The sequence below is a fragment of the Heteronotia binoei genome, chromosome 5, assembly GCF_032191835.1.
Source record: "Heteronotia binoei isolate CCM8104 ecotype False Entrance Well chromosome 5, APGP_CSIRO_Hbin_v1, whole genome shotgun sequence".
Taxonomy (NCBI): Eukaryota; Metazoa; Chordata; class Lepidosauria; order Squamata; family Gekkonidae; genus Heteronotia; species Heteronotia binoei.
Window position 1 is genome coordinate 81963704 of NC_083227.1, and position 24560 is coordinate 81988263.

The following is a 24560-nucleotide window of genomic DNA, read 5'->3' on the forward strand; positions in this document are numbered from 1 at the left end:
TTGTAATGCCGCCACTGGACCATCCACTGCCGATACTTACAATAACTCAGTTGTATAGTTAGGCAAGGTATAAAGCTTTCTTGGAAAATTGTTTGGTGGAAGTGGGCTTTTCCCATTCTATTCTTAATTGTTTTTCGAAATACTGGGGAAAGGGAAAAACCTTCTTTGAAGGTTCCCCTTTTGGAAGAAACTCAGTATTCCCGCTAGCTGCGGACTTAAGTCTTTTAGAACTTTTTGGCTTCTCCTCTGTGGGGATGTCACAAATCTCCAAGGGTTTTAAAGTCTTGGTCAAGAGGAATTGGAGTCTTCTGACTTGAAGAAACGATTAGTTTGTTCAGGGTTGTTACCATCCTCTCCCCCCTCATCTTTGACAGAAATTCCCCTTCTTCCCTGTCATCTGTTTCAGACCCTGAAGCCTCTGAATTAGAGGGCATAGGGAGGAAAGCTGCTCCAGCTATATTTATGCCTACTCGCGAGTAGAACCTGGCCATTTCCTCCTGCATAGCTTGCCTAAAAATAACCATTGACTCAGGGTTAATCGCACCGTGGGTCGTGCGTACGTTACCCCTTTGATGAGCTGTGGCCCTCCAGGAGCTGCAGGAAGGGTCCGACATTGACCCGGCATTTCCTACTGTTCTATAGGCCTGGATCGGGAGCTGGCAGGAATCACGTCCCGCAGACCCAATATGGCCGCTGCCGCTTGCCGCCACCATTGCACCTAGGGGCTCTTGAAGATGGCGTCGTTTCGATTTCCCACCAGCAGTGTCTTCCGCAGCGTCTGGGTGGTCAGCACGATCGGACTGCGAAGGTCCATCGGCCCCACGGCTTGCCTCGGCTGATGCGTTGGACTGCATCGCTGGCTCTTCCTCTGACAAAAAACTGTTGGATTGCTCCTCCGACATCATTGTTCTCAAACGTTGAAGTTTCTTCTCGGCTCCGCCAGAGAAAGGAGGAAAGGAATCAGGGCAGAGGAGGACAGATGAATGTTAGGAGAGAAGGAAAGACTGAAAAATCAGGTAAAAAAGGAAGGATTAAAATGAAAATAGAGACTGAATGCGAAATATTGGCAAAGCCTAAACTTTTCTACTGCTACTCCCTAAGAGGCAGGACAGAAACTGAAAGAGAAGTGTCATTCCAAGACACCAAAAGGAAGGAGAAAAAAGTATTTCCTCCCTCCCTAGAGGAACACTGGAATAACCCAATCACATGCCCTCCGCCTCTGAGGGAGAATGGGCTTTACTTGGCTGAGGACTTGGAAATCAGCTCATTGCTACAGAAAAGTATTTTGAAGTGTGCTTTAAAACCTTGCCAGCCATTTTAAATCCAAATTATCCAAAGGCATTGCAGCCTGAGATAATATTAGCTGAGGAATATTAAACAAATAAAAGATATGTGCTTTCATGCAGAGTGCTGTGGGGCAGGGCAATGGCCAATAGCATAGACGTTTGCCAGACAAAGTTTGGGTGAATGGAATCTCACAATTACAAACTTGATGGCCTTATCCTATTGTGAAAAGGATGGGCTAGGAAGTTCTTAATCCAGGCTTACCGCAGATGCTGCAGCAGATACTGGATCTCTGACTGAGGATGGATATTCCCAGTTATTGCTTACGTATGCCAAGTGCTGTGAAGTGAAAGGCAGAGGTGATCTACTGCCATGGCACCCTAGGTGCCTTTCAGACCACAGATCAGAATTCTGGGGTTGCTCAGCAAGCCGCTGGCACCACTTTGAACAAATAAAGTTAGCCCTTAAGACTGGAAAGGCAGAACAACAAGGGTAAAGTCTCCCCATCCTGGAAATGGCTGTTGGCAGGTTCTTTGCGGCTGCATTCACGCCCTGAGATAGCATGCAATTTTCTCTGTGGTACCTGGCTGATGCTGGCTATCTTCAGGCTGGGTTTCCTCTGATAGAAAACTAAAATGTGTCTTCACCAAAATAACATCAAATTGTATCATTTGCATATATCTTTCTTCTAGATGTGCATGAGAATGCGTGTGTGTGTGTGTGTGATACACCAAGCAGAACACTGAGGATCCCAGCACGAGAATGTGGATAGGGTGCTTGGAAATGCAGGGATGTGGATAGGGGGCTTGGAACCTGTTTGCTCAACTCTTGCTCTTCTTGGCTGAATGTGTTGACTAGCAGGAGTCAAGAACTGCTTCAGAGTGATGAAGAGTGAGACAGATCAAGTGAAATTGCAGAAAGAGATTCCCTGAAGAAGCCTATCTTTGGGCATAGACAACTATATCAACTAGGTGCAATACCTCCCTTTTGGAGTTGGGTGTTCAACTGAGTGGTGACACCCCAGCTACAGACTTTTCTGGATGAAGTTAATTATCTAGACCTACTTCATTTTGACTTCTAGGCATCTTTTGGCACTGAAACTGTCTTCAACACTCTGGAACATCAAAAATAAAACAAAGGGAGTGTGGCCCTGAAGATTCTTCTGAATCCATAAGTGGCTTTGGATACTAGAGGATGTATAAAAACTCAACCTGACATCCTGGAAAGCTAGTGCCAGTCAGAGTATACAATATCGACCCTGACATGCCTGATGTCTGACTTGGTATAAATCAGCTTTTATATGTTCAACAAGGATTATTGAAAGGGATACAACAACAAAAACCACATCAAAAGGTTTGCACTGGCTACCAGTATATTTCTGGTCAAAATTCAGTGCATCGGTTTTCACCTGCAAAACTCTAAATGGCTTGGGACTAGAATATCAACAAGCTGTCTTTCCTAATTCAGAGCCCAATTTGGATTGTGAGTGTGGGCAGATGGGCATCAGCCTTTTTCCTTCTTGGCAGTCCCCCAATTTGCAACAGCCTTGGGATTGCCCTGCAGGAGAAACTTGCATTTAGTCCATCAGTACATACAAGTTTCCCCAGTGGGCTCCCTAGCACCATTTCAGGTCTAGACAACAGCACAGAAGGCAGGCTTAAGCCCCCCCTCCCCACTCACTGTGCTACTGAGCACAATGCCTGCAAATTGAGTTCCAGGCATGGAACATGCAGTGCACGCCTGATCAAGAGGACACAGGAAGCACCTGAGAAAATGCAACATGTAATTATGCCCTCAGTTATTACAGTTTCTGAAAGACATCTGGAGCCCCAGTATCCCCCTCCCCCAAAGTCATCCAAATATCCTTCCCACTCTGTATTTTGTCTCCCTGTTATATTTCTGTAAGTTATAACAGCTTTTAATATCCTTGTTAACCACAAAAGCCGGGGGGGGGGGGGGTAGGGAGAGGACAGAAAAGGTCACAGTGAAAAAAGTGCCCTCTGCTTTTCAGCAGGAGGCCAAGATTCCATTAAGTAGAGATATTGCCACATGCTTACCATGGAATGCCCTAGAAGGAACACAGGGAGGCCTGGGTGATCCTTCTTCATGAGGTCAATGTGCTGCAAGCTGTCTCTGACAAACACATGGAAGTCTGACACAACCATACGGTCTCCTTCGCTCTGCCCATGGCCAACTGTGGACGGGAAAGGAAAGGCAACCTGCTGCATCAAAAATATTTAACACCTTTAACATAAAGAGGCAGGGGTATATCTGAAACGCAACAGATAAAAATGGTAGGATTATTTGTATTCTATGTAATATACATATAGCTCTATATATGATTAGTAGATGAATCTGGTGTCACATAACTAATAGGACAGGGCCAGTGGCACAATGTCTACCTGGTTAATAGGCAGACATCTAATCACAAGACTGACCTTGGCTGTGACTTAAAGATCATTCCTGCATGTGAAAATCTATTTGAGCATTGCTGCCCAAACAAGCAGTGGGTGCTGTGTAATGCATGTTGTTGTTGTTCAGTCGCACAATCAAGTCCAACTCTTTGCGACCCCATGGACAAAGTCATGCCAGACCCTCCTGTCTTCCACCATCCTCTGAAATCTGCTCAAATTCATGTTAGTTACATCAGTAACATTGTCCAGCCATCTCATCTTTTACCGTCCCCTTTTTCTTTTGCCTTCTGTCTTTCCCAGCATCAGGTTCTTCTCCAGTGAGTGCTCATTTGGTGGCCAAAGTATACCTTGTTTCAACCCCCTTGCCCCACTTAAGAGACCCACATAAGGAAGTCTCCTTCCACACATGAAACTCTTGGATTGCGGGTATTTGTGCCCACAGTTCAGACTGAAGAACTCATGACTGGACATCCAGAAAGATCATCTTTGTCAATTATCATCACTATACAAATACTGTATCTATGCACAAATGAAGACATTCCTGCAGTTCCTAGAAATAACATGCAAATTATTGCCCTCAACACTTCGCTGCCAGTATCGAAAACATCCAGCTTGAAAGGAAGTGTGGATTTGTCCACTAAAGGTTAAAAAGGCATTTCTGATTCAAAGGGAGCAGCTGTTTTGATTCAAAGTTGGATACAGGAACGGAGGAAACAGTTGACAGTTAAAGAAATTACAAAGAAAATAGTGCCAGGAATACAGAGAAAGGAAATGTGGTAGCTAAAAAGGCTGTGAAGAAGGTGTGTCAGCTCTTACTGTAAATTTCAATGTTACAATCTAATATGGTGGTGGTTCTGGAATCAGGCCCCCTGCCTTAGATGGGGCACTGCTGGTGCCAGCCCTGAAGGTGAGGAGCCTTGGGGTAATTTTGGATGCCTCGTTTTCTATGGAGGCCCAGGTCATCACAGTTACCAGGTCTAATATGAGGAAGAGGGAGAGTCAAGATATTAATTGTCTTACATTAGGATGTAGACTTCACATAAAAACTAATTTTCCGAACCTCAGTGCTTGGCTTATAGTCACTAGCACTGCATATTGTCATTAGCCCTTTGGATGTTACTTTCAGAATCTTTTCATCCCATCTCCTCCCATTAAACCTCAGTAGCTTCCTCCAGATCAATTAAAACTTAAAACACCTCCTGACTACTGAGGAAATAGCACATTAAACATCAATGGGTGGGGGGAAGCCCTCACCTAGAAATCCATATTAAATGAAAATCTAAGATGCATTTGCTTGAATTGTTCCTCGGCTTCATCCCAAAGCCTTATAAAACTAGATGAAGGCTACTTTCAGATGACACCTGGATCGGGGCAGGTTGGTGCTGCTGTTGCTTTTAGATCTAATGGCCAGAAGACACCAGATATCTCCCTTGTATAATGAAAACAATGTATTAATATCTCCAGCACATAAATAATATACAAAACACTAGTATTACTTATGATAAAAATTCAAAATGTTGTAACACACACACTGTTGCCAAGAAATACAATATCCCGAATAACACAAACCACACCACCAAGTTCCATTACAGTTCCAGGCTTCCAGGTAAATACTTGTACAACACTCAAAGGTGATATAAATATATTCTCCAACTGTGCATATGCACTGTGCTATGGAACTTGGTGGTTTGGTTTGTGTTATTCTGGATATTGTATTTATTGGCAACAGTATGTGTGTTACAAATTCTGAATGTTTATCATAAGTAATGCTAATGTTTTATGTATTATTTATATGCTGGGGATATTAGTACATTGTTTTCATTATACAAGGGAGATATCTGGTGTTTTCTGATTGTTTAGCCTTTCTCCCCGTCTCTGTTTTTTCATTGTTGCTTTTTAGATCTAATGGCAGCATTCGACACAGTCAGTTATGACCTTATGACACACTGCCTCACTGACACAGAAGTATGGGAAACTGCTTATAATGGTCAAGGACCGAAGGTGGTGCTTGGCAAGAGGGTCTCCCTGTGATACCCGCTGGAATGTGGAGTGCCACAGGGGTGATTCTCTTGCTATGATGATGATGATTTGTGAATTGCCTTGTCCTGGGCAATGCTGGGCTTTAGGCGATGTACATCAACATAAAACACATATAAAACCAGTAGATCCAATGAATTAAAAACAGTTTACAATCTCATGACACCCTTTGTAGTGTGCAACAATTTAGCTTTCGAGGCATTGGGAGCAGAGAATCCCCCTGGGGACGGGGGGGGGGGGGGGTACCAGCCCAACAACTGTTACTGTCCTCAAGCAAAAACCTGGCAGAACATCTCTGCTTTGCAGGCCCTGTGGAATTGTAGAAGATCCTGCAGGGCACTAATATCTTCTGGCAAAGCATTCTACCAGGTTGGGCCCAGGACTGAAAAGATCTTGGCCCTCATTGAGGACTGCTGGACCTCTTTGGGGCCAGGGATCACCAGTAGATTTCTACCTGTAGAGTGTAATGTTCTTCCAAGGACATAGCAGAGGAAGTGGTCCCATAGATACATGGCTCCCTGACCACTCAAGACCTTAAAGGTCATAAGCAGAACCCTGAATCTAACTTGGTACTCAACTGGAAGCCACTGTAGCTGGTGCAGCACAGGTCGTATATGTACAGTGCTTGGCGTTCCCATCAGGACTTCTGCCATCGCATTCTGGACCCATTGGAGTTTCTGGGCCAAAGTCAAGGCCAGGCCAGTGTAGACTGAGTTACAGTAGTCTAGCCTGGAGGCAACCATTGCATGAATTACTGTGGCTAGGTCTGAGTGAGGCAGAAGGGGAGCCAGTTGCCTAGCTTGGCATAGATGAAAGAACGCCACTTTAGCAATGTGTGTGATCTGGGCCTCTACTAAGAGAGAGGCATTCAGAGTCATGCCCTGCACCCCCTTGTCCAGTTGGTCCAGGGGTTTGGGCTGGGCTGCCACCAGTATGCTGATGACACCCAGCTCTAAATGTTGTTGGACAACTGCCCAGACTCTGCCTCAGAGAGCTTCAACAGGGCTTTGGAGGTCACAGCTAGGTGGCTACAGCAGAGTTCGTTGAAAGTAAATCTAACAAAGATTGAGGTCCTATACCTGAGCCGGGAGGTGGCGGTGGAGGTTCTGGAATCAGGCCCCCTGCCTTAGATGGGGCACCGCTGGTGCCATCCCTGAAGGTGAGGAGCCTTGGGATGATTTTGGATGCCTAATTTTCTATGGAGGCCCAAGTCACCACAGTTACCAGGTCTGCCTTTTGTTATTTCCAGCAGATCAGGCAACTGATAGGTTCCTTATCTCTCCCCTCAGGACTTGGCTACAGTGACCCATGCAATGGTCACCTCCAGGCTTGATTATTGTAACTCACTTTATGCAGGCTTACCCTTGAAACTGAACTGGAAACTCCAGCTAGTGCAAAATGTCATAGCGTGTTGGCTGACTGCGATGTCTGTGCTGGTGTGCATTCAGCTGGTGCTACGCCAATTGCACTGGCTACCAATTGAGTACTGGATCCATTTCAAGGTGCTGGTACTGACTTTTAAAGCCCCATGTGGCCTGGGATCAACATATCTAAGGGACTGCCTCTCCCTATATGTGCCCTAGAGAGCCTTATACTTGACGGACCATCATTTACTGGTTGTCCCTGGCCCAAAGGATTTCGGCTTAGGCTCAGCCAGGGTCTTCTCTGCCCTGGCCACAGCCTGGTGGAACATGCTCCCATCTGAAATCAAGGTCTATTACAAGTTCACATAGCCTGTAAGACAGAGCTGTTCTGCCAGGTCTATGCTGGAGGTGGCAGGCACCCTATTATTTGGCTTCCTTTACACATTGCCCAGATTAGTAAGATCTTTACTGTTAATTAATTTCCTGGGGGTTTTGTTGTTGTTATGGCCTAGTTGCTTTCAGCTATTGTTAAATTTTATTAACTTACTGTAGTACCTGCCTTTTAATTGTTTTAATTATTTATTTGGTATAACTGTTTTTAATGGTTTTGTAAAATTATTGTTGTGCCCTGCCCTGCACCTGCTTGCAGGGAAGGCGGGATATGAATAGAAATAAAAAAAAATGACTCAACATGCTCCAACGTGCACCAAAATGACTTGGTAGTTCAGAATCCTGGTTTGTGGGGAGTAAAGAAACTCCAGTTCACCTTTACGCCTGCATTTGTATGTCAAGGGGAAGTGGAGTTTGATTCAAACCAGTAATCCTAAATCCTGAGAACCAGCATGCAGTAGTTCGATCCCCAGGTTTGAGCCCCCACTTTGCCATGGAAGCTCATGGGGTGACCTTGGGCTAATTATTCACTCTCAGCCTAAGCTATCTCAGGGGACTGTTCTGAGGATAAAATGCAGGCAAGGAAAATGAAGTTGTTAGGCAATGTCAGTTCCCATTGGGGGCAAAAATGGGATAGAACCGTCTACAAAGATAAATAAATAAAACACAAATGATCTGAGAAGGGAGGGAACAGGAAGAAGGTGCATGTGCAAGCATGGCAACACACACTTTAATTGGGGTTTGTTGGAGCTTTCGGCTTACTTGGAGCTTGTTGAGACATGTGAACGCAAAGACAAGGCAACAAAGGAAAAATGATACCAGGAATGTCTGCACTGTAGGGCAGGTGTTTTCCTTGCGTCAGGTATGCTCCTTTATCTTTCCCAATACAAGTTAGTGGAAGCCATTCACTTCTAAGCGAGGAAACAATGACAGTGTGTCTCACCGATGTGTATTCTGCTAGTATTTTTGGCTAAGAGACCACAAAAAATTATTAATCCTAAAATGATCAAAGCCAGTTCTCTCCACACCCCCTCCTCCTGCTAAAGCCACCTTGACAAACACTGCACATTGCCTGAATAAGAACTGATTGCAGACTGTAGGAATAGGACCCAATGCAATTAAAAATAGAAAAATAATTATTGGGTCCCCCTCTTCCTTCTCTATTGCCAGAAAAGGATTGTTTACTTCACTGGGCTATTGAAATTCATAATTATCCTTTGAGGAACAGAACTAGAACAGCAATAGACACTGATGATAAACTGATCTGAATAGGTGGCCCAATGCCATATTATTGAGCCAAAATTACAGCTTTTTCACTGCATCTTTGATTTTCCAAAGGAAAAAATGCTGAATAGCCAAGCTGGAGGGGTGGGTGGGATTCTGATAGATTTCTACCACCAGTCAGAGAGACATTTGGTGAAACATTCTTCTTGCCTTCACCACAGATTTTTAATCCAGATCTCTCTCACCCATCTTGTATGTGCCTCTTCAATTCTGACACCTTTAGCCTGATGACACCTCACTCCTAAAACAGGTTCCAAAATGGATACAGCAGAAGTCTGCCTGCTAGCACTAATACATGCTAATTAAGAGGTTTTACAATCAACAGATTTGCAGGAGGAAAAGGGAGGGAGGGGATACCAGCTGCAATTTTTAATAAATTTAAAAAGCAGCAGAGCCACATTAATTGCATTCCATCATCCCACTCAAGACTGATATTTTTGTTGAGCATTTCACAGCTTGCAGCAGCAATGGTTCCTGAGCATCTCATGCTAGCCTACCATGGGGTCAGGTAGGTTGGAGGGGGGGCACCCCAGGCCATCGATCCACCAGGACTTTCCCCAGTAGCTTAATGGCCAACCCTTCCCTTCTGAACCTTTCAGCAGCGGCATTTTCACAGGGTAATTAACTCAGAGACCAATATCTTCTGCAAGACGTGGCATGGCTGGTCAGCCACTGTAATTGCTTTTTATATGAACACGACAGCCTTGCCATCAGGCTGCCATGAATTCCTGGCCCTCACTCCTCTACTCACTCACAATGGCAATAATGTTTTGTAGTTTGCCTTCATTACTCCTAAGTCCAATTTGAATACCATGAGTTGGGAAGCTTATGGTTTTTACCAGCAGCCTCTCTTGTTGTCATGGAAGGTCCAAAATGTTCATAGGAAGTTGCCTTCCACAGAATCAGACCATCGCTTCATCAAGATCAGTACCATTTACTTAGAATGACAGCAGCTTTCCAAGATCTTGGGACATGGTCTTTCACATCACATCCTACCTTATCCTTTTAGCTACAGATTGAACCTAGGACCTAAGCTGATCTTGACATCTGAGCCACAGCCCCTACCTGATGCACCTTGTGAATTCCAGAATCTCTGTCCCAAGGAAACTGAGCTTCTGGCATCCCAGGAAGGCCATATGCTTGGAGTAATTGAGACCATTTTCTGAAATCTCTATTACACACTACAGTTGACTGCAATGGCAGCATGAGCTTCACTACAACAAACCAAAGGACAGCAAAATCCAGCGCCTGAATGATCTCCCAGGGAAAGGAAGCTGCAATTAACAGCTCTTTATTCTGACACAGGCCTTACAGCTTCAAGGGGCTTTGAGTGCCTGCTCTGTAAGTAGTGATTTCAAATATAATTTCAGCATCTTTAAGTTCAAAGGGGGTCATTACAGTAACACTCTGTAACATCTTGATATGCAGAGACTGTGAAGCTTCATTCACTTTCCTAGGATTACTGGGACCTCTAGCTCAGCTTTTCTGTTCCTTTGAGACTGTTCTCAGGGGCAGAAACAATTACCAAAGTCTCCCCCCCCCCCCCAATTTAATTACATATACCAGATGATGATCCTTTTACTGCTAATACTTGACAGCTTATTCCATCACCTCCCAGATACAGAAGCCTCAGATTCAACCCTCAGTCCTCCTTCTCCTGCTCTTTGGTAGTATGCACTGACTGTTACCATTCTCAAGCTATAACACCGCTGCCTCTTCCTCCCTCTCTGTTGGGCTGCCCTTGAAAACAACCCAGAAGCTGCAGCTGGTCCAAAATGTGGCAGCCCAATTACTGTCAGGGCCTGAGAGATGGGAACATATGGTGTCTATTTTGGAACAGCTCTAAGTTTGGTCCCAAATTTAATTCAAGGTGCTGGCTATGACCTTTAAAGCTAGAGCTGCCAAACTCCAGGCAGCAGCTGGATATCTCCTGCTAATACAATTGATCTCCAGATGATCAAGATCAGTTCCCCCAGAGCAAATGGCTGCTTTGGAGGGTGGACTCTATGGTATTATACTCCAGTGAGTTCCCTGTCCTCCCCATGCTCCATCTCCAAATCTCTGGGTATTTCCTAACCCATTGCTGTCAATACTATTTAAAACTCTTCAGGGCCTAGGACCCACATATCTGAAAGTTTGTCTCCTCTCCTTTGTTCACATGTGCCTACCAACCACTGAACTGGCCCCCAGCCATGACTATGATCGCAGTCTTGCAGGTGGCTGCGGCTCCGGCTGCGGGTCCGGGACATGAGGCTTTTTACTTTTTCCCTCTGCTTGTTTTTCCCCTCTGCCACCAGAGAGGGCGCTGCGCTTGCCCAGTCGCCTCTTTCTGCCTGCGGTCCTGTCCGCAGCAGCCAAGGTATTCCCGGCGATTCGCGGGGTGGGCTCTCCGACTCTCTTGGTGTCCTGCGTACCGGCTGCCTCTGCTCAGCCACCAGTGGACTCAGCATTGGGGGTGGGGGGGTGCCTTATTCCACCCTCCCCCTCCTCCTCCTTGCAGCCACTGGCTTCCCAGAGATGTCCAACGCACCCCCGAGGGCTGGTCGCCGCAGCTGCAGCTTCCCCACACCGGCTTCATGTTCCAGGCAGGCAGGGCTGCTGCTGCTCTGGCGGGAGGGGCTGCTCGGGGCAGAGGAGGCAGGCGGTGTAATGGCTGAAACTACAGAGACGGAGGACAGTGGGTTGGCTGTAGAAGGATCTTCCCCAGTCCCTCCCGGTCGCCAGCCCATCCCCGTCTCCCTCCCTCCCAGCGCCAGAGCTTTTCAGATCGGCAGAGGCTTCCCAAACTGGCACATTTTTTGGGGGGGAGGTTAGTAGATAACGACTGTTCCCCCAACAGTCAAGTTGGAAAACAGTCTTCTTTTTAAAAACTCTAGCTATCTCTCTCCCTCTCTCTGATAGATTTTCACAGTCTGCCAAAGCATATCCTAAGAACCGTTCATATAATTCTTTTAAGATGCTTGTAGTGTTAATAGGAGAGGGTCTGTCTATAATTCTGGAAGGAGTTTTAGATGTGCTACTGCATTTATATCTGCCTATAAGTATAATAAATTATAATTCCTGGAAGATAAACTCTGGACATCAAGATTCTTTTTTAGAGCTGAATAACATCTACACATACAAGAGAGGATTAAGAAATACAACCCTAATTCAGTGCTTTATCAACAATGCATTTTGAATATTTTCATATAATTTTGGGAATATGTAGCTAGGCTGATAGAATCCAGGTGTTGCAGTGTATAGAAAAGAAGTCATCAGCTAGGTTTGGAAACTTTAGAAGAAGAATTGCAGATTTATACCCCGCCCTTCTCTCTGAATCAGAGACTCAGCGGCTTACAATCTCCTATATCTTCTCCCCCCACAACAGACACCCTGTGAGGTGGGTGGGGCTGAGAGGGCTCCCACAGCAGCTGCCCTTTCAAGGACAACCTCTGAGATAGCTATGGCTAACCCAAGGCCATTCCAGCAGTGGGGAATTAAACCCAGTTCTCCCAGATAAGAGTCCACGCACTTAACCACTACACCAAATTTAGCTCTGTTCTTGTGAGAGCTTAATTCCTGTGGGTGAGGGACTGTGTCAACAGCCTTAATTTCTGTTAGAATGATTCTCCATTTCCTCATGGATTAAAATAGGATTACTCGTGTGGCTACTGCAAGATCTATGTGCTTCCTTGTTACCATTAACAAAGTAATATTCCACACAGCATAGTCCTTTCACTGTTAGCTATTAATCTTTTTGATCTTTCAGTTTTAATAAGATTTTGGTTTTTTAACCACCTTGAAAGTATTTAAAATAAAGAAGTGGTATAAGATATTTTATTAATGTGATTGGCATTATTTGTGTAGTTTGCTACACAAAACCAATTGATGCATCAGTTCTCTCTCTCTCTTCCACACACACATACAGTGTCAAGCCTTTCCATGATTTTTAAAATGGTCATAGATTGTACCATAACTGGTGTGATACCATAACTAGCTTGGTCTCCATGTGCACTGGTTCAATTTTGGACATGGGGTGGGGAGAGTAATCAAAGTTCTATCTAAGCTGTGGAGTCTTATGAACAAAAATTCTACTTTGTGGCATTAAAGTTGTGAGCTACTGCATAAATTAGTGTGCTCTGGGGCCATTTTTTCTGAGCTAAGACAAAAATGTATGAGCTGGAGGCTTAATTGTGAGCCATCTCACACTAACTCAGTTTAGAGGGAACACTGCTTGTAATGCTGATGTCTCCCCTCCCCTGCAGGAATTAGGTCTGTTTCAGGATGCAGGGGAAGAGGTGGCCCTCCCCAGTGGTCCAGCCCCCACCCCCCCTTACACAATGAGTTCTGCATTCGCTCCCCCCAATAGAAGTTATTTTCAAAGTAGCTGGTGTCATTCCCTAATCCTGCAGCAAACACAGGGTATGAACATAGAAGTGTACATTCGTGCTTTTCATTTTCCCCACAACTCATGTTTTTGAAAATTGGTTATCGGGGGGGGGGGGAGTGTGTGTGCCAGAAGTTAGCCTTGCCTAGGGCACCAGATAGTCTAGGGCCGGCCCTGGGTGATGGGGTTTGTGTGTGCTATGTGTTTGTGTGTGCTTGCATCAAATTTGCCTAAAATAATTTGTGTGCATTCAGTGCATTTTAGGGAGCTGCTTACAGAATCAGATATCCTAGGATGATCGTACCCAAGGCATGTCCATGCGACAGACAACTGGATTAGCTGTGGTGGTTTCCATATGGGAACAGGCTTGTGCAGTTTCCCCACTGCTTGTGCAGCTGCCAATACAGTGCAATAGCAACAGGGCTTACACATGGTAGATTTTCCTGCAGTTTCCCTGCCCTCATCCCCCACCATGTGCTATCCTCCCTTCTCTGGGCCAAAGAGACGTCTTCAGTTTTTTAAAAATAATAATAATCCATTTCATATCATTATATGTATCCATATATAAATATAAGTGTAGCAGGTTCTGTGAATTCTCAATTTCCTTTTTAAAAACGGAAATCTCTAGTGCCTCCTGCTGTGGGAGGGACACAACTCTCTTACAACTCTGCAATGAAAAGGACTAGAGACCTGCATTTACAAAAGAAAGCAGAGAATTCACAGAACCTGTCATTCTTATTGCTATCATGGTATATATGGATATGAAAATGATTTTTAAAAAGCCCTTTGTAGTGGGAGAAGAAAATGGTTGCCATGGGCACATGGTCAGGGAAAATGGGACAGCAAATCTGATTTTTTCCCCACTCATACTGCAGCCATCCCAGATTTACTGCAATCTTCCCAAAAACTTCAGAGCAAAGCAGGTTTGAGAAATATTGAAACTGGTGAAGCCCCAGGAGATGCACACATGCTGTGGGGAAGCAAGACCACCTCCCACTTCCCAAGCGCACTGAACTTGCACTGAACTTGGGGCAGCAAACCCATGTGGAAGCCTCTTCCCAGGGAACTATGAAACACTATAATTCTGTCAGGAAGGGAGGAGGAAATGATTTCCAAAAGGATTCTTAGCAACCAGATAATAATTCCCAGGACACATTGTAAGCAGTAATGACTGACAGAATATTATTTTTAAAATGACAAGAAATGTGTAGTATAGTCAGGGCCCTGAACACACTTCATACAGTGCACATTGCCAATCAGCCAGCATTGTGCAGTGCTTAAAGTGCTGGCTTAAGCCTAAAGAGACCTGGGTTCAAATTCACAGTCAGCCATGTAGTTCATTTAGTGACCTTCAGCCTCTCACTCTCTCTCTCAATTTATCTCATTGTAAATGATCATATAAACAAAAACTGTGTGGGTATTAGGGTTATAAATGTGGCTATATTCAAGCCAGAAAAATAGCTGAAGCAGTATTTTAGCTGAATATACATTTACCATAAGTATCTTTTTGGCTTTCTAATATAGCCAAGCCTGAAAAATCCCAAAAATATTCAGGATTTTTCAGGACCGATGATTAGCCACAGTTAAAGGGATCATAGTCAATTTAAACACTTTCCCGGGTGAATTTATGGCTTGGAAAAGGCATTTAAAGGACACAAGTCTTTTAAATGCCTTCACACTGAATGCTCACCTTGCAGAAGGCATTTAAAAGGATCTCAGTCCCTTTAAATGGCTCCCTCCCTTTCCACTGGAAACAATAGAAGATGGGGACACCTTCCTTGGGGGTCTATAGAACTGGATCCCCTGGTTCAATCTTTTGGAAACTTGAAGGTTCTTTTGAGGAGAGGCACTAGCAGCTATGCTGCAAATTTGGTGCATCTATCTCAAAAAATGCCCCCCCGGCCCGTAAATACCTCCAGATTGATTCCCCATTATATCCTATGGGGACCACTGATTATGGAGAGAGAAAAACCTGGGGTTCCCAAAAAATCAAAATACAATACTGGTTTTGGGATTTGGGCATATCTGGAAATATCAATATTTTTCAGGTTCAATATACCCAAACTGGAAAAATACTGATTTTATTTGTACACTCCTAGTGGGTGTCTCTAAAACAGAACGGAGTGGAGACAAAACTCAGTAACATGAAGGTCCAAGATAAGCAAAAGATACATCTAAACTACTGAAAGCCCAATTCTGACTCCTTGATCCTGGCAATGCATTCACTAGTGACGGGATTAAGACCAATTCTGCACTACAACTTTAATCCTGGTTCAGCCCTTACCATGAGGGGGAAGGGGAAGTCACATAACAAAGCAAAAACACGATTTGTTTTTTGAGCATGTATTCCATAAGGTGCATGTTTTGGGTTTGCTTAGGATCAGGGGTCGTTTTGTCGAAAAATAGGTGGCGGAGCTCATTAGAATAACTCATTAGCATATGCTCCCCCCCCCCAGCCAAAAGCAACCTGATACGAAAAAAGGAGAGCTCCGGGCAAGTGAGACCTGCTTGGGCAGGCTAGAGATCCAGCCCACCCAAGCAGGCTTCGCTTACCTGGGGCTTTCCTTGACTGCCCCCCCCCCAGGCAAAAGGTCTGCAAGCCACCCTGCTGCCCAAAATTACATGAGAAGAGAAGAAAGGGTGGCGTGGGCTTCTCCAGGGGTTAATGAGGGCTGCTGGGGGGTGTGGCAAAGCCCCTGGTGGCTGGCTGGCTGCCCTTTCTCCTAATCCAGGGATTGTTATGCAGCTGCACCTACTATTCAATGGACAAGGAAGGTGGGGAGGAAGAGGGGGAACCCTCAGAAAGGTTCAGGAGCTGTGCTCCTGTGAGCTCCTGCTGAATATGAGGCCTGCTTAGGACAAAAGGGGAGGGGGGACATGATACATGTTTATAAAAATATGCAAGGCATTGAGAAAGTGAAGAGTTTATTTTTATCCTCTCCCAGACTCATAGATAATGAGTAGGGTTGCCAGCTCCTGGTTGGGAAATACCTGAAGAGTTTGGGGGTGGAGCCTAAGGGATTTGGGCATGGGAGGGACTTCGCTGTGGTTAATACCATACAGTACATCTTCCAAAGCAGGTATTTTCCCCAGGTGAACTGATCTCTGTCATCTAGAGATCAGCTGCAATAGTGGGAGAACACCATTCACCACCTTGGGGTAGGCAACCCCATCAATGAAGGTGATGACAATAACTCATATTGCCTGGCCTCTCTTTTTTTTGTTTATATGAGTTTATGTGTTTGTTTTATATGTGCATATGTATTTTAATGCTGCTTGAAGTATATTCATGTTTGCTGCCCTGAGAACACTGAGTTGGGTGGAAAGGCAGCACAGAAATGTTTTAAATAAATAAGAAAGTACCTCTTCACACAATCAATGTTCCCTCTAAGCTGTGGAGTCTTGTGAGCAAAAATTCTACTTCATGGGCTACTGGCATTAAAGTTGTGAGCTACTGCATAAATTAGTTTGCTCTGGGGCCATCCTTCCAGAGCTAAGACAAAAATATATGAGCTGGCAGCTAAAAAACTGTGAGCTAGCTCACACTAACTCATCTTAGAGGGAACACTGCACAGTGTATAACTAACTTATAGAATTCACTGCTACAGGGTGATGACGATTAGCTTAGGCCAGGGGTGTCAAACATGCAGCCTGGGGGATGAATCAGGCCCCTGGATGGCTCCTATCAGGCCCCAGAGCAACTGGCTGTCATTGCTGACTTCTCCCTCTCTCTTGCTTCCTTCTGCATCACAGCCTGCTTTGCCATGCTTGCTCAATCGCACAGGAGCTACAGAGCATGGCTTTAAAAGGCAAATTCATGGAAGACAGTTCCTTCAGTGGCTGTCAAGCCCCATGTTCTGAGCTGTGATGCCATTTGACCTAGATTTTGGGGCACATCTGGAATCCTACCATCTGTGACTCAGCACAGGGACACCAAACACAGTCTGCAGCTGTTCTGCCTTGGACTGTGTGGGTATAAAAACTTTTAGTCAATGGTGTTAAATTTGTATTAAAATGGGGGGAAGGATGAGGATGAGGACAAAGCCATGGTAGCAGCAATAGAAGACAGTAAAGAAGAGGAACAGAGCAAAGGATGGTGCACTGTAGTAGCAACAGCACTAATGGTTTAGATGTAAAAATACCTCCCCCCAAAAACCCATTAATCCTCTTACCCTCCCCCAAACTAATCCCCAAACTATTTAAGAACATAAGAGAAGCCATGCTGGATCAGGCCAGTGGCCCATCCAGTCCAACACTCTGTGTCACACAGTGGCCAAATATATATATACACACACAAACACACACACTGTGGCTAATAGCCACTGATGGACCTCTGCTCCATATTTTTATCTAACCCCCTCTTCCTCCCCCCCAATATTTTTATAGTTTATTAAATTAATATATTGTGTACAAGCCTGTTACCATACAAAAGAAAAAATTATTAAAACAGAAGTCGAAGGCAGTGTTTTCACTAATTATATATACATTCAAATTCCATTAACTCTATTCACCATTTACTGCATTCACCTTCACTATTACATTACAAATTAAACCCATTTATTCTTTTCACTTGCACTCAAGGAAAACTCAATTAAAGATATTTTATCGATGACGCTTGACACCTTACATAATACTTTACTTCCATACACCTTTAACCGTCTGTATGACCTGCCCCACTAATCTAACTATTTGCTTTGGCATTCCATTCAGCAGCACCATCCAATTATGAATCCTCCATTTTTGGTATTTCTTTCCTAATGAGTCCTCCATTTTTGGTATTTCTTCCGTTTATGCCAATTTCTCTCTTGGTTATTTAAAACCTCTCTTGGTTTTGGAGTTAAATGCCTAATTATCCATAATATCTCTTTCAATTTTTTATTTTTCTGACCTCTAGATCTAATAAGTTGCTCCCTTTCCCTTCTCCAAACTACATCTTTGATCTGTTTCCTTATGTCTCTTGAATGCATTTCTCTAAGTGAACCATTCTTTTTTAGCTTTAGAGAGTTTAACCTATATATATATTCAATTTCCCTCTCGGGTTTTTTTTTGTTCTTTTTCCAGCATGGGGGTCAATGTTTCCACTACTGAACAATATACAGTATTTTTTGCACCATAAGACTCACTTTCCCCCCCAAAAAAAGTGGAGGGAAAAGTGTGTGCGTCCTAAGGAGCGAATACTGCAAAAAATTCACACAAATGCCTCTAAATTCACACAAACGGCTCTAAAAACTAGGTGCGTCTAATGCTCAGGTGCGTCTTATGGAGCGAAAAATACGGTAAATCCTCATTTATTTCTTCTGATATGCTTAAAAATCTTGGAGTATATTTTACCTTATACATGTCTGATCTAGTAATCCTGGTCTCTGATTCTTCCTGTTTAATTTCCAAGTTGCCTGTACCTTGCCCCTTTAGTATTTGTTTTGTATCAATAGAATTTTTGGTTTGCGTCAACTTTGTCATATCCGTTTTTATGTCCTTCAGTCCATTTTCTAATCCATCAAGCTTAAATTTTAATCCCCCTATCTGTTCCATTAAATTGTTCTGCATCTGATTTAATGCCTCCATTAAAGAATCTTCAAAAGATGACTGAAATACTTTGAGAGCATCCTGCAACATGATTCCCTCTATCATTGAGTTAAGCAGGAGAAATTCAAATTATCATATAATAATATAGAATGAAGACACCAATACAGAGATTTAGTATCCCTTTACCAACTAGTCTAAATCAATTTCTTCCCCAAGCAATAATGCTTCATGTTCAACTGATTTCAATAATTATTCATTATTTGCCTTCCTCTTGCACCACTTAACCCTTTCAAACACTCCACTCACTACCTCTTGCAGACTACATACACTCACTTCTTCATTCATTCTCCATCCTAATCCTTTCTCATTAGCCATACACTTTTACTTAGACCCACACACATTCACACACTTTTGTAAATTATACAGTGATAGGCTAACAGCATTCAATTCCTTGCTTTCCCTCTCTTTCTTCTTTCTTCCTTCAGTCCTTCTGTTTCCCCTTTCTTCCTCTTCTTCTTTGTCCGTTTTTCCCCCTTTTTGTCTTTCTGGTCTTTCTAGTCTTTAAATTTCTTCTTCCAAGTTACTTATATTATATTGATCAAACTCAGTCTTTTAATGAACTATTCACTTTTCTACATCTCTTAGTCCAAAAAAATAGTCCACCTAATCCTTAATATAAATCAGATCTTCTATAACATTATATATTTTCTCCCATCCGATCTCCACAACATGTAGCAATCTTTACACACAATGTTTTAAGTGAGTCTTTAGTTTTAGGCAAGTTTCAAGAAATTTACTTTCTAACTCGAGGTCTTTCCACTCTTGTAGCACAGGGTTTTCACTTTCCTCCTGTAGTGTATGGCGTTCGCAGAACGCAACCAGTTCATAAGGGCCACAACAGCAGAATGACATCAGCCGCGGAGGCAACTGAGAAACATCCAGGTGCCTCCGCGCTGGGCGCAACGATCCGCCAATCACAGCTCGTGGCGGGAAATACGGCTGACCGGCATTGGACCGGCCAGCAGGGAGAATAGTCCGGCAACTGTATATATGCGGGATCCGGCCCGCGTGCTCGCTCTCTCCATCTTGTATAGTACCATGGAATAAACTATGTTGCCCTACGCTCGTCTCCAAGTCTGGTACTTTACAGTGGCGACGAAGATGGGATTCTAGCCTCATCGGCTACGACGGAGATCTTGGGCAACGAACGACCGGACACGACCGCCGCCGCCACCATGGCCAACCAGGGCGGGATCACCGGCTACCTCGAGCCCTTCGACCCCGCAAATCCAGAGGGCTGGGAGTCCTACTCGGAACGGGTCGAGTTCTACCTCCGGGCCAACAAGATCACCGACGCCGGAGCAAAGAGGGATGTTCTCCTGAGCGTTTGCGGGCCAGCCACGTTCGAGATCGCGAAGGGTCTCTCGGCGCCCGCCCGCCTGGCGGAGAAATCCTACGAGGAGATCATCCGGCTCCTCACGGGCCATTTCTTGCCGCAGCCCTCACGGGTGGCTCGCAGATTCCTGTTCCACAGAAGGGACCAGACCGCAGGAGAGTCAGCAGCGGACTACTTGGCGGCCCTCCGCAAACTCGCCGGGAACTGCAACTTTCCCCAGCTGGAGGAAACCCTGGCCGACCGATTCACGTGGGGCCTCCACGATGAAAGGCTCCAGCAGAAGCTCTTCGCCAAAGAAGAGCTCACCCTCCAGGGCGCCTTCAGCGAGGCGGTAGCGTGGGAGAGGACCGCCAGGACGTTTCCCCGGGCCAAGACCGAGACCGCTCACCACGAGGAGCTGGACCCCGAGCACCAGGACGAGGGAGAAGCCTTCCAGACGCGACGCAGGACCCGCCGCCCGAGCTCCACAGCGCCCCCGAGCCCACGAACGGCAGAGTCAGTGCACCAGCGAAAGGGCTAAATGCGCCAGCTGCGGCGACCCCCACGATCGGTGGGACTGCCAGTACCGGACCTGGGACTGCAGGAGCTGCGGGAAGACCGGCCATATCGCGCGAGCTTGCCGAGCCAAGCCCAACCGCCCGCGGCCGACCGCGCACCACGAGGCCGCCGAGTCCCACTCCACAGCCTCCACCTCACTCCAGGTACTGAATTTACCCCTGACCACCCCCAACAAGATAACGATGGCGGTCCTCATAGACGGGGCCCCCTGCACCATGGAAGTGGACTCAGGCTCCTCCATCTCCATAATTGCGGAGGAGACCCTGAGAAGGCTACGCCCCGGCCAGGGGCTGCAGCTGCGACCGGCAAATTTCATATTGCGGGACTTCCAGCAAAACCCGGTCCAAATAGCGGGGTGGGCACGGGTGCTGGTGGAGCGGGGGTCCTTCAGAGGGCCCCTAGACATCCTGGTAGTCAAGCGGCCGCTTACCACCCTGTTGGGTCTTGCATGGTTTGGCCCCTTGGGAATCCGAGTAGAGGTGGCGCGCACAGCCACAGCAGGAGGGTTCGGGGAGGTGTGTGGAGAGTTCCCCGACGTATTCGATGGGTCGCTGGGTAGTTACAAGGGCCCGGCCATCTCCCTACCGCTCGACCCGACGGTCAGACCGATCCGGCTCAAGGCAAGGAGGGTCCCCTTCGCCTTGAAGCCCAAGATCGAGGCAGAGTTGGACCGCCTAGTAGCCCAAGGGGTCCTGGAGCCAGTTGATTACGCCATGTGGGAGACCCCCATAGTGACCCCGGTCAAACCAAATGGGGACGTGCGGATATGTGCCGATTACAAGTGCACAATTAACAAAGCGCTCCAAGACAACCCATACCCGGTGCCAGTAGTCAGCCACGTCCTGGCAGCCCTGGCGGGGTCAAAGATTTTTGGGAAGCTGGACCTGGCACAAGCCTACCAGCAGCTCCCAGTGGACGCTAAAACGGCCGAGGCGCAGACGATAGTTACCCACAGAGGGGCGTTCAGGGTTAACCGGTTGCAGTTTGGGGTCAGCGTGGCTCCGGGGATCTTCCAGAGTATAATGGATGCTCTCCTTAAAGGGATCCCCGGAGTCCAGCCGTTTTTCGACGATGTTTTAATCGCCGCCCCGGACCCTGAGGAATTCCGCAACCGCCTGCGAGAGGTGCTCCGCCGTTTCCAAGCCGCTGGACTAAAAGTTAAGAGGGAGAAGTGTATGCTGGGGGTGCCACGGGTGGAGTTCCTGGGTTTCGCAGTGGACGCGGAGGGAATCCACCCGACCGAGGAAAAGACCAGGGCCATTGTTCAAGCCCCAGCCCCCACGTGTAAAGCGGAGCTACAGAGCTTCCTGGGGGTCCTCAATTTCTACCACACGTTCATACCCCACAAGGCGGCTCTCGCCGAACCCCTACACCGATTACTGGACAAAAAAGCTCCATGGGTGTGGGGGAAGAAGCAAGCCGCCGCCTTCCAGGCAGTTAAAGACGTTCTGGTTTCCAACGGGGTGCTGCACCACTTCGACGAGCGCCTTCCGGTCATCTTGGCTTGCGATGCATCGCCGTACGGGGTGGGCGCAGTCCTGGGGCACCAGTTACCGGATGGCCGGGAGGTTCCGGTCGCATACTACTCACGCACCCTGACCTCGGCAGAACGGAACTACGCACAAATCGACAAGGAGGCCCTGGCCATAGTAGCGGGGGTCCATAAATGCAACGATTATTTGTATGGGCGCCGGTTCACGATAGCGACGGACCATAAGCCGCTTTTGGGTCTGTTGGCCCCAGACCGACAAACTCCCCAAATCCTATCCCAGAGGGTGTTGAGGTGGAATCAATTCCTCAACTCGTACACCTACACGCTGGTACACAGGGTGGGCAAGGCAATGGGTCACGCGGACGCTCTCAGCCGGTTGCCGCTCCCTGACACAGGCCCCGATCCAGCCCCAGCACACCAGGTCATGTCGATCGAGTCGCTTCCGGAGCAGCCCCTCCACGCGGCGGAGGTGGCTAGAGCCACCGGGAAAAACAAAACCCTAGCACGGGTGCTCGACTGGGTGGTGAGGGGATGGCCAGAGGGGAACATGGGGGAAGAGTTCAAACCCTACAAAATGCGAAGGGAGGAACTCACAGCCCACAAAGGGTGCCTACTATGGGGGAGCAGGGTAGTGGTCCCCCCCCCTCTACAGAAACGGGTCTTAGAATCACTCCACGAAACACACCCAGGCATAGTGAGAATGAAGGCCCTGGCCAGGAGCTACGTATGGTGGCCGGGGATGGACGGGGAGATAGAGAACTGGGTCCGGAGATGCAGCACATGCCAGGAGTCGCGGCCGGACCCACCCAGCGCCCCGGCTACACGATGGGAGACCACAAGGAAACCGTGGTCCCGGCTCCACATTGATTTTGCCGGGCCGTTCCAGGGACAGATCTTCCTAATCATTGTGGATGCCTACACAAAATGGTTAGAGGTCGTCCCCGTAGGGTCTACCTCGTCAGCAGCAGCCATTAGAGCATTACGCAGGGTCCTGTGCACCCACGGTATTCCGGACACCATAGTCTCGGACAACGGGGCAGCGTTCACCTCGGGGGACTTCCAGGCGTTCCTCCAGAGGTACCTCATTAGACACATCCGGTCAGCCCCCTTCCACCCGGCCACCAACGGCCAGGCCGAGCGGATGGTCCGAACAACAAAAGAGGCCCTGGGAAGGATAGTGCAAGGCGATTGGGACCACCGGCTAGCCGCGTTCCTCTTCGACAACCGGGTCATCCCAAACCCAGTCACCGGGGTCAGCCCAGCCGAGCTCCTCATGGGGCGCAAGCTCACCACAAGGCTAGATCGGCTAAACCCCGACAGAGCCCCCGACGTGCGAGGGTCACCGGAGGTCAGAGAAGCAGCTAGGGGGTTCTTCGCAGGGGACCCAGTGTACGCCCGCAACTACGCTTCAGGCCCCGAGTGGGTAGCCGGGCGGGTACTACGGGTCGTGGGTTCCCGCCACTATGAGGTATCCACCGAGGGGGGCCAGATCCTACACCGGCACATCGACCAGTTACGCCGCCGGACTCTCCCAGAGGTACCCACGGAAACGAGGGAGGGGACAGGGTCCGAGGGGCACCCAATGACACCTGCACCGACACCACGGCCACACACACCAGCAGAGGCGGACCAACCCTCGGACCCCGACCCACAACCCAGCAACGCTCAACCCCCCGGGGAAACCCCAGAGGCGGAAGTAGCCCCGGCACCCCAGGCCACTCCCAGGCGTTCAACACGGGAGCGCTGACCTCCCGCCTACCTCCAGGACTATGTCACTAACTAAGGGGGGAGGAGTGTAGTGTATGGCGTTCGCAGAACGCAACCAGTTCATAAGGGCCACAACAGCAGAATGACATCAGCCGCGGAGGCAACTGAGAAACATCCAGGTGCCTCCGCGCTGGGCGCAACGATCCGCCAATCACAGCTCGTGGCGGGAAATACGGCTGACCGGCATTGGACCGGCCAGCAGGGAGAATAGTCCGGCAACTGTATATATGCGGGATCCGGCCCGCGTGCTCGCTCTCTCCATCTTGTATAGTACCATGGAATAAACTATGTTGCCCTACGCTCGTCTCCAAGTCTGGTACTTTACACCTCCTCCTCTCTTTTCCACGCCCTTCAGCTGAGATACAGTGTTTTAAATCACATTTCAGTGTTCTTTAACAAGAAAAAAGTAGAATACTTCAAAAAGAAAGAAAAATACCAATTATGGTGTTTGCTAGCCACGGAGAGGAGGTGAGACAGGGAAAGAAAAAATCAGTTTGTTCCTTCGGTGCCAAATCCGCTGCTGCTGCCACCGCCCACCTCCTTTCCTCCTTCCTCCGACTTTGTTCCTCTGTTCCTCTTGCCAGCCACAAAGTAGTTGTCTCAAAGTAGTTCTCTCAGCCACACCCACATACGCGACCGAGGCAAGCCCAATTTGCAGCCATAACAAAAAGCGCCTCACTTC

The 24560-nt window shown here is 47.2% G+C and overlaps 1 protein-coding gene across 1 annotated transcript in view; it reads right to left on the reverse strand.

The window, feature by feature from the left end:
• MGLL (monoglyceride lipase) overlaps positions 1 to 24560 on the reverse strand; it is a 134303-nt gene that overhangs the window by 24493 nt on the left and 85250 nt on the right. Inside the window, exon 4 of the mRNA XM_060239693.1 lies at positions 3342 to 3478. Coding sequence (XP_060095676.1) covers positions 3342 to 3478 — 137 coding nt within the window. The remainder of the gene's footprint in view (positions 1 to 3341; positions 3479 to 24560) is intronic.